The following is a 14386-nucleotide window of genomic DNA, read 5'->3' on the forward strand; positions in this document are numbered from 1 at the left end:
TAACAGCTGTTATTGTCCCAGAGATCAAAACCAAGATAAATGAAAATGCAAACCCACTGGTTCCAAGAAAAAGGTGATACAGGTAGAGCTTTCTTGGGGCAGGAATCCTATTCAACACCTGTTATGTGACCTTGGAGAAGAAAGTAATTTCATAAATTTGTATCTTACTTTCTCATTTAAGAGAAAGAGAACTGGAACATCTAGAGACCAGTTTTCTGGAACAGCTCCTTGCTAATACTAATCTCTAACTCTACCAAGAGAGGAAACAGAACAAAGCCCAGCTGCGGCTGGATGGCCAGGGCTCTTTTCATTTCCCACTATGCTCTATGCCAATGTCCATGACAGCCCTAGTCTGCACTTAGCAGCTCCTGAGAACAAACTGCAGGGTCAGGCAGGCAGCAGGCTCAGCCTGGTAAGGTGGCAAGATCTGAGGGTGGAGGAATGTCTGTTGGTGAGGAGCATCCACTCCACACAACAGCACCAATGAGATGTTAACTGGCACTGTGCCTATAGGCCTTGTTTCGGTTTTCATTTGAATCCCTCTGAGTCCCACCGTGTGATTCCCTGCCAGGAAGAAGTGGCTTACCCTTGATGTGAGCATAGAACTAGAGTGCCCACATCATGGGCCCAGGCAGAACAGCACAACACATTCAAACAGACCAAGCTCATCAGGGCTTTGTCTCATGTAGATATACCTCAAGCAAAAAAACTTTTCACTGTTTCTCTTATTTGAAGGAGATGTTCACTGTCAGAGGCATTGTGGTAATTTTTTAAAAGCCAAGCTCAGCTGCCCTCGCCAGAGTCCAGGTGATCTACTGCAGTAATCCAAAAAAAGTCAAGGGCAAGTTTCCCTAGGAAATTACCTCAAGGAAAACAAAACAAGGAATTGCTCTTTCAGAGGCCCCCAGGCGTATGCGATCTGATACTTAAGAGTGATTTGTAAAACTCTATTTGTTCTCCTTTCCCTGTGTGTTGCTAATGAGATGACAGTGTATATCAAAAAAGGCATTAGAACACATTGATTAGGCTATTGTGCCAACTCGGGGGCTGACACCTACAGCACCATTACACATAAAACCAAAGAGGGACCACAAGGATGGTTCTGTTTGCTAACTAATAAAATAATGATATCCAAATACTCACTGCTATCACCATTAGGCCTTTCTACTGCTCAACTCCCAACCCACCATCTGGTCTAGCCTGTAAGGCTAGATTTATCTAATTAGCACTGGGACCGTCTGCTACTTACTACTCAGGGTCCCAAGCCCTTTGCCAAAACAAAAACAAAAACAAAAACAAAAAAAAAACATGGCAATATCCCTCTCCTTCTCTGGATCAACACATGAATCCAGCTGGGGATATAGAACCAAAGGAACTGGGAGAAGTTTCAGAAGTGAGACCATCTTGGTTTTCTAACTCTGAGGCTGACAATGCTCAGAAAAATAAAAAGAAACTAACAATTTACACTCTAACCACCAAAAGCAGGGAGAGAAAGAAAATAAAGAAATCATAAATGTTAAGTAGTACATGAACCTAAATAGGAAAGGAGATGAGACTCTATGGGCTTTAAGACAGCTTTGAACAGTTACCATTTTATCTACATTTAATGTCTCAAAAATGTCTGTTGGGTATGTTATTAAAGTAGACTTTCCTATCTTGCTGTTACATAGATCCAGCTCATGTGTGTTAACGTTTATTTTGGTCAAACACCTAGAAGGCTATAGTAACCCTCAAAACTCATCACCAACACACAAAAAAGCATTTAACTGCTTACGGAGACAAGGTGTGCAGAGGAGAGTACAAGTAAGGTTTTCCTTCTTCTGGAAAGCTTGGCTCTAAAACCCCTTAAAAACTGGGCATATGGACAAAAAGCATTTCGTCAGCCTCAAATCCAGGCCACTGTGCTTGCATTTGTATTATATGATGACGATTCCAAGTCAATAGCTATCTCCCAAATTCTGCCCTCTCCCCTGACTCCACCCAACTTCATAACTCTTCCTGGCTACTGCAATGAGCTCACAGAGATATGCAAAGGACAAACGAAAAGAGAATGCTGAAAATTGTAACAGCTTCTCTGGTACCATATTCAGTTTCAGAAATTTTGCAGCTCATGATCTGGGGTTTCACTTCTACCCTAATGGGATGTGGTGGCATAGAGTGATTTGGTAGCTCCATTGCACTGGGTTCTGTTTACAATTTCATTCTCACATTTGCTGTTTGTTGTCTATTAATTTCACATGTGGAAAAGGAAATGTTCAGTTACAATAAGTGTCACTGCTTCCATTCACTTGTGCAGCTTCCTCTCGTAAGGCTGAAATTTTGATGAGTTAATTCATACAGGAAGAGATTTCTTGGATCTCAATTACTTGTTTATTTAGGCCACAAGAAAGTAATGTACTAATGACAAAGAACAACTAACTCATCCTTTTTGGATTCAACAATAATATAAGGTAGAGAGAAAAGGGAGAAGTAAAATATAGCCGAAGACACCGGCTATAGCTTACACACCATTAGAAGTCTTTGTGGTGCTCCACACCTTGTGTGACCCCAGCAGTACACAAACTTTAACACGTATCAAACTCACCAGGAGGGCATATTAAAACACAGAATGCTGGGACGGGGCCTGAGAATTTGCATTTCTAACAAATTCCCAGGTGTCTCTGATGTTGCCGGACTGGGACTACACCTGAGAAATGCGACCTTGTCAAATAATCCTTAGTCTCGGAGATGCATCTCCAGCAACTGGCTTTCACTTAAAGGCAAAAAACATATTGGAAAAAAATGATGGGGTATTTAGCTGGGCAGTGAAGAATGGAAATAAAGATTAGGAAAGAAAGGATTTTCAAATCAAAACTGCTCTAGAACTTCAGGGGGCAGCTCCGGAGGGAGAAAAAACAATGCAGGAGACAGCAGGAAGCCATGTTCCAGACTCTGCAATGTAATCTCCTCCCAATTAGAAATGATTTCCAAGTGAAAATGCCCTAGCAGGGAATGGGAGGGGTTAGAAATACTGATGCCTGGAGGAGCAGATGGCTCTGCCTTCCTATCAGCTCCATAAATTATAAACAAACACCTTGTACAAAGATCGATTTGTAGCCTGTTGCTGGCTGGCCAGATGAGGCCATGGGAGCAATTAGCAGTTGCAGTGCTTTTGCAAATGCATTAGATACCGATTTGGAAAACCCAAGGGGGGTTAAATCAGCAGAAAAATTTCCTCCTGGCTATCTCTGAGCCCCCTGGATTTCAGAATAAGGCCTGTACAGAGCTCCAGATGACCCATAAACACTCCCTGAAGGCACTATATCCCCTGTGGTATCGCCTGCCCCACACCACTCATCCGCCGGGTTTCTTAAGGCCTATTCTGACAGGACAGCCTAGTGACCAATTCCATTCACCCAGTAAGAGTTCACTCTTAAAAATCATAGTGAACCTAATGTGCCACTTTTTTCAGGAAAGCAATTTCAAAATTATTTATGCATGAGGCCTTATTCATAAACTTCTAAACACTAATCTCAAATCTCAAGTGAGAGAAGCAGGTGGCAAGATCTTTAGCCTAACTCCAGGAAAAGGTTAAATGCAATTCACATAAATCAACTTGGTGGTTGCTGAACTCATCAGTAAAACACAGAATCAGGCTGGGCTCACACCTGTAATCCCAGTACTACGGGAGGCCAAGGCAGGATAATCACTTGAGGTCAGGAGCTCGAGACCAGCCTGGGCAACACAGCGAGATCTCATCTCTATAAAAAAAAATTTAAAAATCAGCCAGATATGGTGGCATGTGCCTGTAGGCCGAGTTACTTGGAAGGCTGAGGCAGGAGGATCATTTGAGCTCAGGAGTTTGAGGTTATAGTGAGATATGATCACGCCACTGTACTCCAGCCTGGGCAACAGAGCGAGACCCTGTGTCTAAAAATAATAATAAGTAAAATAAAACATAAAACCTCAAAGATTAAACTCACGTGGAACTTTCAAATGAATAATCAGACAGATCACTAGAACAGAACAGAGAGTCCAGAAATATATCTAAATACAGAAAAGAAATTAATAGTATGATGAAGATGACATCCCAAATAAATGGAGATAAATGGATTATTAATTAGTTGGGACAAGTGAGTAGCCATATAGGGGGGAAATTGGATCATACTTTGATTATTTGGGACTAAATTTCCTAGTGAATCAAAGACTTAACTATTAAAAAACTAAAATATAAAAGTTATAAATGATCTCCCTAATGATGACACAAAACCAAGGAACCATAAAAGGAAAGTTGTATAATTTTGACTCCTTAAAATAAGTTCTATGACAAAAATAACCTTCAGCAAAGTCAAAACTCGAATGACAAGTAGGAAACTCCTATTATAAGTTAATTTTCTGATTTATAAAGAATTCCTGTAAAATTGCTAAGGAAAAGACCAGTAACACAACAGAAAAATTGGTAAAGCACATGGACAGGTCAAGAGAAGGGAGCACAAATGGCTGTGTATATGAAGAGGCATGCAATCTTGTTTGTAACACAAAAAATACAAATTTAAAATGCCCACATACTACTTTTTTTTTTAACATATCAGATTTGCAAATATCCAAAAATTTGATAGTACATTCTATCAGCAAGAGTTTATGAAATCAGGCACTCTCATGAACTCCAAGTGGAATAATGATTTGGCACAAGCTGTATAGAGTGTGGTATGGCAATAACTACACACTCTTTCCCCCTGCAATTCCATTTCTAGAAATGTATCCTAGAGATATACCTGCATATGTGCAAAATGATAAACTGCAGCACAGTTTGTAGAGTAAAAGATTGAAAATGACCTAAAGGTCCTTTAATAGTGGACTAGTTAGAAAATTATGGTACATTCATACAATGGAATACTAGGCAGTCATAAAAAAGAACAAATAAGCTCTTTATATACTGACATGAAAAGAACACTGAGCTATACTGTAAAGAAAAAGGGCAGAAAGTACAGATGAGTACATACAGCATGCTACCATTTGGGTTAAATAAAAGGCAGAAAAACATAAATTTGCATTTGCTTGTATATACATATAATATTTCTGAAAAGATATATAAGGAACTGCTAACAGTGGTTACATGTGAGGAGGAGTGGTAGGATTGGGGGCTTCTTACTGTATTAATCTTTTATATTTTTTAAATTTTTGAACAGTAATATCAATTTCAGATGACAATTAAAGAAAGAAAGTGACAAAATAACAAAATAAAATAATTTTAAATAAATTATGGCCAACTTTAAATAAATTATGGAACAGAAAGCTAGAAATGAAGAAGCAAACTTCATTTTCAATAAGGGAAAAGGTGGATTGTGGTTAATTTCCAGCAGAGTTAAAGAATGAATTACTGGACATGTGGCCTATAAGCACTTAGAAATAGATGGTTGCTGCTGAAGTTTCATTGAGACAGGACATGAAAAATTAAACTGATTTTCCTTGTCCAGTAAAGATACCAAGACTGGCATCAGGAAATGCCACAGACAGAGAATATCTTAATTATTTTAAGGCAACTGGCAAAGTCTTATAATATCATACAGACAAGATAGAAAAATGTCGTCCTCAGATATGAACAACCAAGCCCAGAGTGGTAATTCATAAACCAAAATCAACACAGAGGAAGTCCACAGTAATGTACTACAAGGCTTGGTGCAATGCCCTGCCTGATTCACTACTTTTTGCTAACAATCTGAAAGAAGACAGAAAAGCATGTTTATTGAATTAGTAGACAATGGAATACTGAGAAAGAAGGACTAAAACAAAGTTCAAATAGATGATGAGAGGCAGGAAAAAGAAACTACAGTTGACAGAAAAAATTGAATAGAAACAAATACAAATCTGTTTTCGTTATTAAAAGATAAACTGGGCCGGGCACGGTGGCTCACGCCTGTAATCCCAGCACTTTGGGAGGCCGAGGTGGGTGGATCACCTGAGGTCAGGAGTTCGAGACCAGCCTGGCCAATATGGCGAAACCCCGTCTCTGCTAAAAATACAAAAATTAGCTGGGTGTGGTGGCGTGCACCTGTAGTCCCAGCTACTCGGGAGGCTGAGGCGGGAGAATCGCATGAACCTGGGGGCGCGGAGATTGCAGTACGCCGAGATCATGCGACTGCACCCCAGCCTGGTGACAGAGCAAGACTCTGTTTCAGAAAAAAAAAGATCAAGCTGTACAAGTACAGGAAGGTTGAGTCTTGGTTTATTAACAATTATCAAGAAATTTTAAGTGACTAAAAATTCAAGAGTGGCTTCTGAAAAAACTGCTGAAACCATAGGGTAAGCTAATAGTGTCTGAAGCACCACTGTACTATGTATTCGACAGCTCACATCTAGAGTTTTCTATTCTTTTCTGCCCTCCTCCACTGAAAGTTAAAAGGAAAGAGGAGCAGAACTGTCAAGGATTTGGAAATCAGTGAAAGGAATCTAAGGAGGTTTGACCTTTCAACAAAGATTTAATGGAAAATGGCAGCTGAGTTTAAATAGTCAGAGGACTGTCACTTGAAAGAAGCATTACGAGATTTATACTATGGAGGTTCAGAGACAGAACTAGGACCAATGGGAGAAAGTGACAAGGGAAATGGTGGCTCAGTGCAAAAAAAAAAAAACTTTTTTTTTTTTTTTTTTTTTTTTTTTTTTGAGACAGGGTCTTGCTTTGTTGCCAAGGCTGGAGTGCAGTGGTGTGATCTTGGCTCACAGCAGCCTCGACCTCCTGGGCTCAGATGATCCTCCCACCTCAGCCTTCCAAGTAGCTGGGACTACAGATGTACGCCACCATGCTCAATTAATTGTGTGTTTTTGTTTTTTTTGGAGATAGGGTGTCACTCTGTCACCCAGACTGGAGTGTAGGGATGTGATCTTGGCTCACTGCAACCTCTGCCACACAGGTTCGAGCAATTCTTGTGCCTCAGCCACCTGAGTAGCTGGGAAAACATGCATGCACCACCACGCTCAGCTAATTTTTGTATTTTTAGTAGAGACGAGGTTTTATCATGTTGGCCAGGCTGGTCTTGAACTCCTGGGATCACGTGATCCTCCTAACTCAGCCTCCTAAAGTGCTGAGATTACAGGTGTGAGCTGCTACACCTGGCCGAAAGAATATTTTAACACAAATCTAGCAGTGATGGTCAGGCCACCTTGTCAGTGTGGTCTATCATCAGAAGCAGTCAAGCAGAGGCTGGACCATCCCTCTCAGAAATGTGCAAGAGAGAGCCCTTCACGAGGTAGAAAGTGAAATGAGAGGTTTAAAATGTTGTGATTCCAATAGAACAACTGGGATGTGGACTGCAGACTTCACTAGAAGCAAGGAAACTGAAACAGTCATGTTTGTAAATCAGATATCAACCATACCATTGAGATGAATAAAGATACGAAAACTGGCATATCAGGAAATGCCACAGACATAGAATATCTTAATTATTTTAAGGCAACTGGCAAAGTCTTATAATATCACACAGACAAGATAGAAAAATGTCAGCTTCAGATATGAACAACTAAGCCCTATGGGATTATAGGTGCATGCCATCATGCCTAGCTAATTTTTGTATTTTTAGTAGAGACAGGGTTTTACCATGTTGGCCAGGCTGGTCTTGAACTCCTGACCTCAAGTGATCCGCCTGCCTTGGCCTCCCAAAGTGCTGGGATTACAGGCGTGAGCCACCGCACCCAGCCTGTAACTCTCAATTAAGCAATTCAGCAAACATGTCTTGCACCCACCCTCAGCAGCAAACAATGTAAGGTACTGAAGTAGACACAAAAACAAAGATTTCTCTGCTCTGAAGAGTTTGTGGACTAGTAGTTCACTGGCCAAAACCTAAAGTTTAGGTGGAACTGAAAAGAAGAGAAAGAGAAGGGAGTGTAGGATCCAAGAGCTAAACCTTGTGACCCTTTTAGGAAAGACTACAGTGATGTTAATTAAACTCGATTAATCCAGATCTTAATAGACTTAAGTGTATGGTATGGTTGATATCTGGTTAATGGACCTGAAAAGAAAGTTACAGAAGAGGTGCAGAAATGGCATGTAGATAACAACTGCTCAATAGGATGACGAAAAACCCAGTGCTCCATGAATTTTTGAGTTCTGGCTCACCAGCAAATATAACCCTTCCACTGATACCCCTATTTGACATTGACTTACCATTACTGATTTCAGGGAGGTCAAACTTAGTGAAGTCCCACCACTGGAGCCGGTAGGTAGTATTGGCAATGTTACTGGCCACAGCAGACTGTCCATCACCGATCACTGCCCCTTATGAGGAAGAAGTCAAAGACAGCACATTATATTATTTATCCACGTTTCCACTGCAAAACATAAAACAATACTGGGATTAGTAGTGGGGAGAGAAGAGGAAAAACTAGACTATGGCTGAAGAAAGCTAATGAGTCCCATCTGGCAAGTCTTTGTCTCAAAGAAAAACCAGGCATGTTTGCCAGGGAACAATTCAATGTGGAAATATAATCCCATCCATCAGTCCTTCCCATTGTTACTTAACATTTACTTAGTGCCAACAACGTGGCAGGTACTGTACATACATGGTCTGGTAGGCTCAACTTCTAAAAGAGACAGGTGAATTTTCACAAAAATGTGAGAAAAGAAAAATGAAAAATGGGAAGACACCATTAACACAGAAAAGCCAGCAGCATTTCAGTCCCTGGACATCCTGATAGTAAGCAGCACTCTTTCAGACAAAGTATCTCCTCCTTTATCACTTTCTTCCTAATAGGACATCTCAAAAACAGGCTTCCTCCAGGGAAGAGGCAGCTACTATACAGCTGATTGGATAGAAACAGACAGTAAAAAACAAATAAGGTAATATTCATTCATCTCTTCTGGACCCCTGGCACGTAACACAATAAAAATTTATGAGCCTCACTTTGTAGCATCAGAATATTTTTATTAAGGCCATCTTTTATAATACCTACCCCCTAAGAACCTCCTTGAATCCACATTTGCTTGTAACATCTCCGGGTTTAACTTTCTCTGAGATATATTCTTCTGTATGACATTTTTTTCCTTGGTAACCAATTAAATAAAAAATTGATTTTTTTTAACAGGGTGACACTTTAATTTGCAGTTGTATTTCATTTACATGAACATGTCATTTCCTCCTCCTCCTTCTGAGGTGCATTTCATACACAACCACCCTCCTTCTGATCAGACAGAGTCAAACTCTGTTGGGAGAATAGAACATTCTTGTATGCTAGATAACCTAAATGGTATTCTCAGCTGTAAATCAAAGGCTACTTTGAAAAACTGAACTTGTTAGAGTTTACCAGCCTTGGAAAAATGGACAATTTCATACCCAGATTCTTCAGTATCACCTAGTCTTCCTCCTCTGCACATCACTGCAAAAGCATCTTGTGAACTGTAGTTTTTTTCTTTTAGAGAGCGGCATTTATTGCACTGCTACTCCTGGTGTCCCTTTCTTTCCCCAAATGATCAAGAGATGGTTCAAAGAGAAAACCTTCATAGAAGCCAAGAAATATGAGAAAAGTACTCTTTGCACTCTTCCAGTTGCTGCTGGCCACTGTGTCAGAAGACTGTTTTTCAGCATTAATTTATTGACAGTCTTGTCTTTGTCCCATTTTCAATTTGTAAGGAAAAGTACAAATAACAGTTCATTTCCAAAATGATGATACTTCTAGATCATGCATTCTCAACATGGGAAATATCATCCCCATGGGGGTAAAAATTGGTTCAAAGGGGCAAAAAAAAAAAAAAAAAAAAAAAAAAAAAAAAAAAAAACTTAGTGTAATCATTTGTTCCCCTCCAAAGCATCAGAGTATATAAATAGATACACATTGTATCTGTGATATTAAAATTTCATGGGAGGAGAGACAAGTAGGGAAAAAATGTCTAAAAAGGTTCCTCAGGAAGACAATAATGGAATAAAGACTAAAACAAACCGTTCTAGATAAATGAATACCCCCAAAACAAGACATCCTTTAAAATCTTGCAAATTCAAAGACATAAGCCCAGTCATGCTCTCCCTGAGACCTGAGAATGACAGCATTTGGGGGTGTGCTGTCAGTGAGTCCACTGACCTCAAATCTCTATTTGAGGTCCCTGTGGCGTATCATAAGATGAGGTAAATATATACCCTTGCTTTAACCTTCACAGAAAATTCCCCTTTAATAATTATATCTGACTTTTGCTGAACCTCTGGGTCATGAGGAGGGTAAGATACCTGAAGGACTTTATTAAAAGGAACTTTCTTGATTTTTCTATGCCTCTTTGATAATGAAAATCATTCTTTAGTTACAAGGTCTACCACTTCCCTGGAAGGAATTATTCCATTTCATTCTGATCCAGGCTCAGTTCCACTGAGTTTCCGAATTGTTTCCTGGGCTTGCTTATCAAGATGGTTGACACCCTCCTTTGACCACTAGTCTCTCTCAAATTACTTTAGCTCCTTATCATTTTCTCCAGCTTTTAACAACCCCAAATGATAGAAGGTAAGTTGACTTTCTCAGTACATGATCAACAAAATGCTAGTTGCTAAGAGAGGGTAGAAAATAAATTGAAAAAACAAACTTCATATTTTAAGAGCTTATTCTGGGGGAAGGGATAAGAACTACAAACAGGAAAACAGTTAAGGAATAATACCAGATGCTTTTTGAGTACTGTGGATCTGCAAATGGGAACACAAATGATTAAGACTCCCAAATCTCGGCTCCAGAGGCATCCTGTACTGTCCATGTCTCAAGAAACGTCTTCTGGAGAACAGCTGTGCCATAAAATCAACATGTAGGGTTGCCACTATGTGGAAGAGACTGGGGAGGTGCTCTCTGCCAATGGTGCCAGGGTGCTGAGGAGGAATGAAGCCTGGCACCAAGGAGAGTCATTTTTTTTGTGTCATATAAACACAGATTAGGGAGCTAAAGATGCCAGCAACAGATTAGAGTACTGTTACCAGGTTCTTTTCTTCAAGAACTGTAGGCCAACTGAGCCTGTCTCTTGGAAACAACAGGAGGAAAAAGCCTGATGTTATTAAAACAACCCCAACCATTTAGTAGGCCTCTGGCCACTAAGATGAAGGCAGGAAATGTGCCAGAGGGGGTTAATGGACTGAGCTAGAAAGTATTTACATACGAGGCACTTAGCCTCAGAAACCAAATCCTGAGAGACTGCTAAGGGATTTCTAAGGTTTCAAGGTTCTCCCATGTAGTAATGACAGAATGGAACAAGCTAGACTCAAGAGTTTCTCAACCTCTGCACTATTGAAATTTTAGGACAGATAATTATTTGTGTGAAGAGTCTTGTGCATCGCAGAACATTTAGCATCCCTGGCCTCTACCCACTAGATGCCAGTAGCACCCCACTCCACATAGTTGAGACAACCAAAAATGTCTCCAGACATTGCCGAATGTCCCCTGGGGATAAAAATCATTCCTAGTTGAGAAATGCTAAGCTAGATAAACATACCCTACATTTTAACTCCAGGGTAGGTGCTCTTAGCACCACTACTAGAATGTCTGCTGCTAACAAGTGATGCTGTTATAGTCATGGAAAGAAACTAATCCAAGGCACAGCATTACAACTTCAATTTTCCATATCTGCCAATGGGATCTTACAGCTTGTTTTTTGTTTGTTTTGAGAATACAGGTTTCAGAATCAACTGGACCAGATTTTGACACTTCCTGTCATTATCTACTATAGTGTGACTTTGTATAAATTAATCTCTCTGAACCTCAGTTTCCTTATCTGTAGAAAAGGGTATAATAGTACCTACAACTGACAGGATTGTTGGAAGAACTTACTAAGACAATAAATAAAAAGTGGTCGGGCGTGGTGGCTTACGCCCATAATCCCAGCACTTTGGGAGGCCAAGGTGGGCAGATCACTTGAGCCCAGGAATTTGTAACCAGCCTGGACAGAGTGAGACTCTTATCGCAAAAAAAAAAAAAGGCCACGCACAGTAGCTCACACCTGTAATCCCAGCACTTTGTGAGGCCAAGGCAGGTGGATCACTTGAGGTCAGGAGTTCGAGACCAGCGTGACCAACATGGTGAAACCCTACCTCTACTAAAAATACAAAAATTAGCCAGGCATAGTGGTGTGTGCCTGTAGTCTCAGTTACTTGGGATGCTGAGGCATGAGAATTGCTTGAACCCAGGAGGAGGAGGTTGCAATGAGATGAGATCGCACCACCACACTGCAGCCTGGACAACAGAGCAAGATTCTGTCTCAAAAAACCCAAAAACACAAAACACAAAAATTAGCCAGGTGTGGTGGCGTGTACCTGTAGTCCCAGCTACCCAGGAGACTGAGGTGGGATAGCTTGAGTCTGGAAGGTGGAGGTTGCGGTGAGCTGAGATTGCACCACTGCACTACAGCCTGGGTTACAGAGCCAGACCATCTTGTAGATAGATAGATAGATAGATAGATAGATAGATAGATAGATAGATAGATAGATAGTGATGGCAAATACTAAGTGCATAATAAATGGCCTTTAAAATTATGTCTGTCATCTACTCCACTCTCTGTGTGTATTTCATCTACAGTTACAGCCTGGGTGACACAGCCAGACCACCTTGTAAATAAATACATAAATAAATAGTGATGACAAATACTAAGTGTCCAATAAATGGCCTTTAAAGTTATATCTGTCATCTACTCCAATCTCTGTGTGTATTTCATCTACAGTTACACTACTACTTACATCAGCATCAACAGACAGCTTATAGAGAGATGTCCTTGTGTAAGAGACTGGCCCAAATAGTGTGCCAGGGCCAAGAGAGAGAAGTGTTTAATCTGAAGATTAAAATAAACTGTCTAGGCCCTATACTATTTGGCAACTTTCTCCTTGAAAACAGCCCAGGCCAAGACAGACCACCTTCTGGGCCACAAAACACAATGTTAACAAATACAAAAGAAAAGGAATAATACATATTATGCTTGCAGACTACAAGAGAACTAAACTAGAAATCCGTAATAAAAAGATAACTGGAAAATCCTATAAAACTGACAGATTAAACAATACATTTCTAAACAACACATGGCTCAAAGAATATGTCTCAAGAGAGATTTAAAAATATTTTGGATTAAATGTAAATGAAAATGAAAACATGACTTCTCAAAATTCGTGAAATGTAGTGAAAGCAGTGCTTAGAGGGAAATTTATAGCATTGAATGCATGTATAAGAAAAGACAAAAGATCTAAAATCTGTAATTTAAGCACCTACCATAAGAAAGAAGAAAAAGAGCAAATTAAACCCAAAGTAAGCAGAAGAAAAACATGAGCAGAAACCAATGAAACTGAAAACAGGAAATCACCTATAGAGAAAAATCAATAAAACCAAAAACTTTGAAAGATCAATAAACAATAAACATCTAGGTAGGCCAACTACGAAAAAAGAGAGAAGATACAAATTACTAATACCAGAAAAGAAAGGGGGGCCATCACTACTGATCCCATGGACACCAAAAGGACAATAAGGGAATACTATGAACAACCGTATGCCTACAAATTTGAAAACCTACATGCAATGGACTAACTTTCCTTGAAAGACACAGTATATTACAATTTACACAAGAGACAAATAATCTAAATAGGCCTATATCTATTAAATTGAAGCAATCATTAATAATCTCCTAAAACAGAAAGAACTGGGCCCAGATGGTTTCACTAAATTCTACCAAACATTTAAGGAAGAAATTGTACCAGTTCTCTAACGTCTCTTCCAGAAAATAGAAATATGAAATACCTGCAACTAACATCATACTCAATGGTGAGGAACTAGATACTTTCCCCCTAAGACCAGGAACAAGGCAAGAAGCCCCTTCTTACCAATACTTTTCAATATCATATTGGAAGTCCTAGCTAATGCAATCAGAAACCACCCCCCACCGCAAAACAAAGTAAATAAAAGGTATACAGATTGGAAGAAATCTGTTTGTTGCCAGATGACATCATTGTCTAATCCCAAAGAATCAACAAAAAAACTCCAGTAACTATTAAATAATTATAGCAAGGTTTCAAGATACAAGGTTAACTGCTTTCCTATATTGCAGCAATGAACAAATGAATGACTGGAACTTGAAATTAAAAATACACCACCACTTACATTAGCATCAAAAAAATAAACAGGTATAAATCTAACAAAATATGTACAAGGTCTATGGGAGGAAAGCTACAAAACTGATTAAAGACATCACAAAGGATAAAACTAAATTAGCGAGATATTCCATGTTCATGAATAGGAAGGCTCAGTACTGTTACAATGTCAATTCTTCTCAGCTGGATCTACAGATTCAGCACAATCCCAATCAAAATCCTGAATTATTTTGTGAATATTAACAACCTGATTCTAAAGTTTATATGAAAAGGCAAAAGACCCAGAATAGCCAACACAATATGGAAGGAAAACACAAAATTGGAGG

The 14386-nt window shown here is 39.6% G+C and overlaps 1 protein-coding gene across 8 annotated transcripts in view; it reads right to left on the reverse strand.

Annotated features, from left to right (window-relative positions):
- Positions 1-14386, reverse strand: part of AMBRA1 (autophagy and beclin 1 regulator 1) — a 204010-nt gene that overhangs the window by 38939 nt on the left and 150685 nt on the right. For all 8 annotated transcript variants that reach the window (XM_024347087.3, XM_009460324.4, XM_009460323.4 and 5 more), the window contains one exon: positions 8141-8251. In XM_024347087.3, coding sequence (XP_024202855.1) covers positions 8141-8251 — 111 coding nt within the window. The remainder of the gene's footprint in view (positions 1-8140; positions 8252-14386) is intronic.

Source organism: Pan troglodytes, chromosome 9 (assembly GCF_028858775.2).
Source record: "Pan troglodytes isolate AG18354 chromosome 9, NHGRI_mPanTro3-v2.0_pri, whole genome shotgun sequence".
Taxonomy (NCBI): Eukaryota; Metazoa; Chordata; class Mammalia; order Primates; family Hominidae; genus Pan; species Pan troglodytes.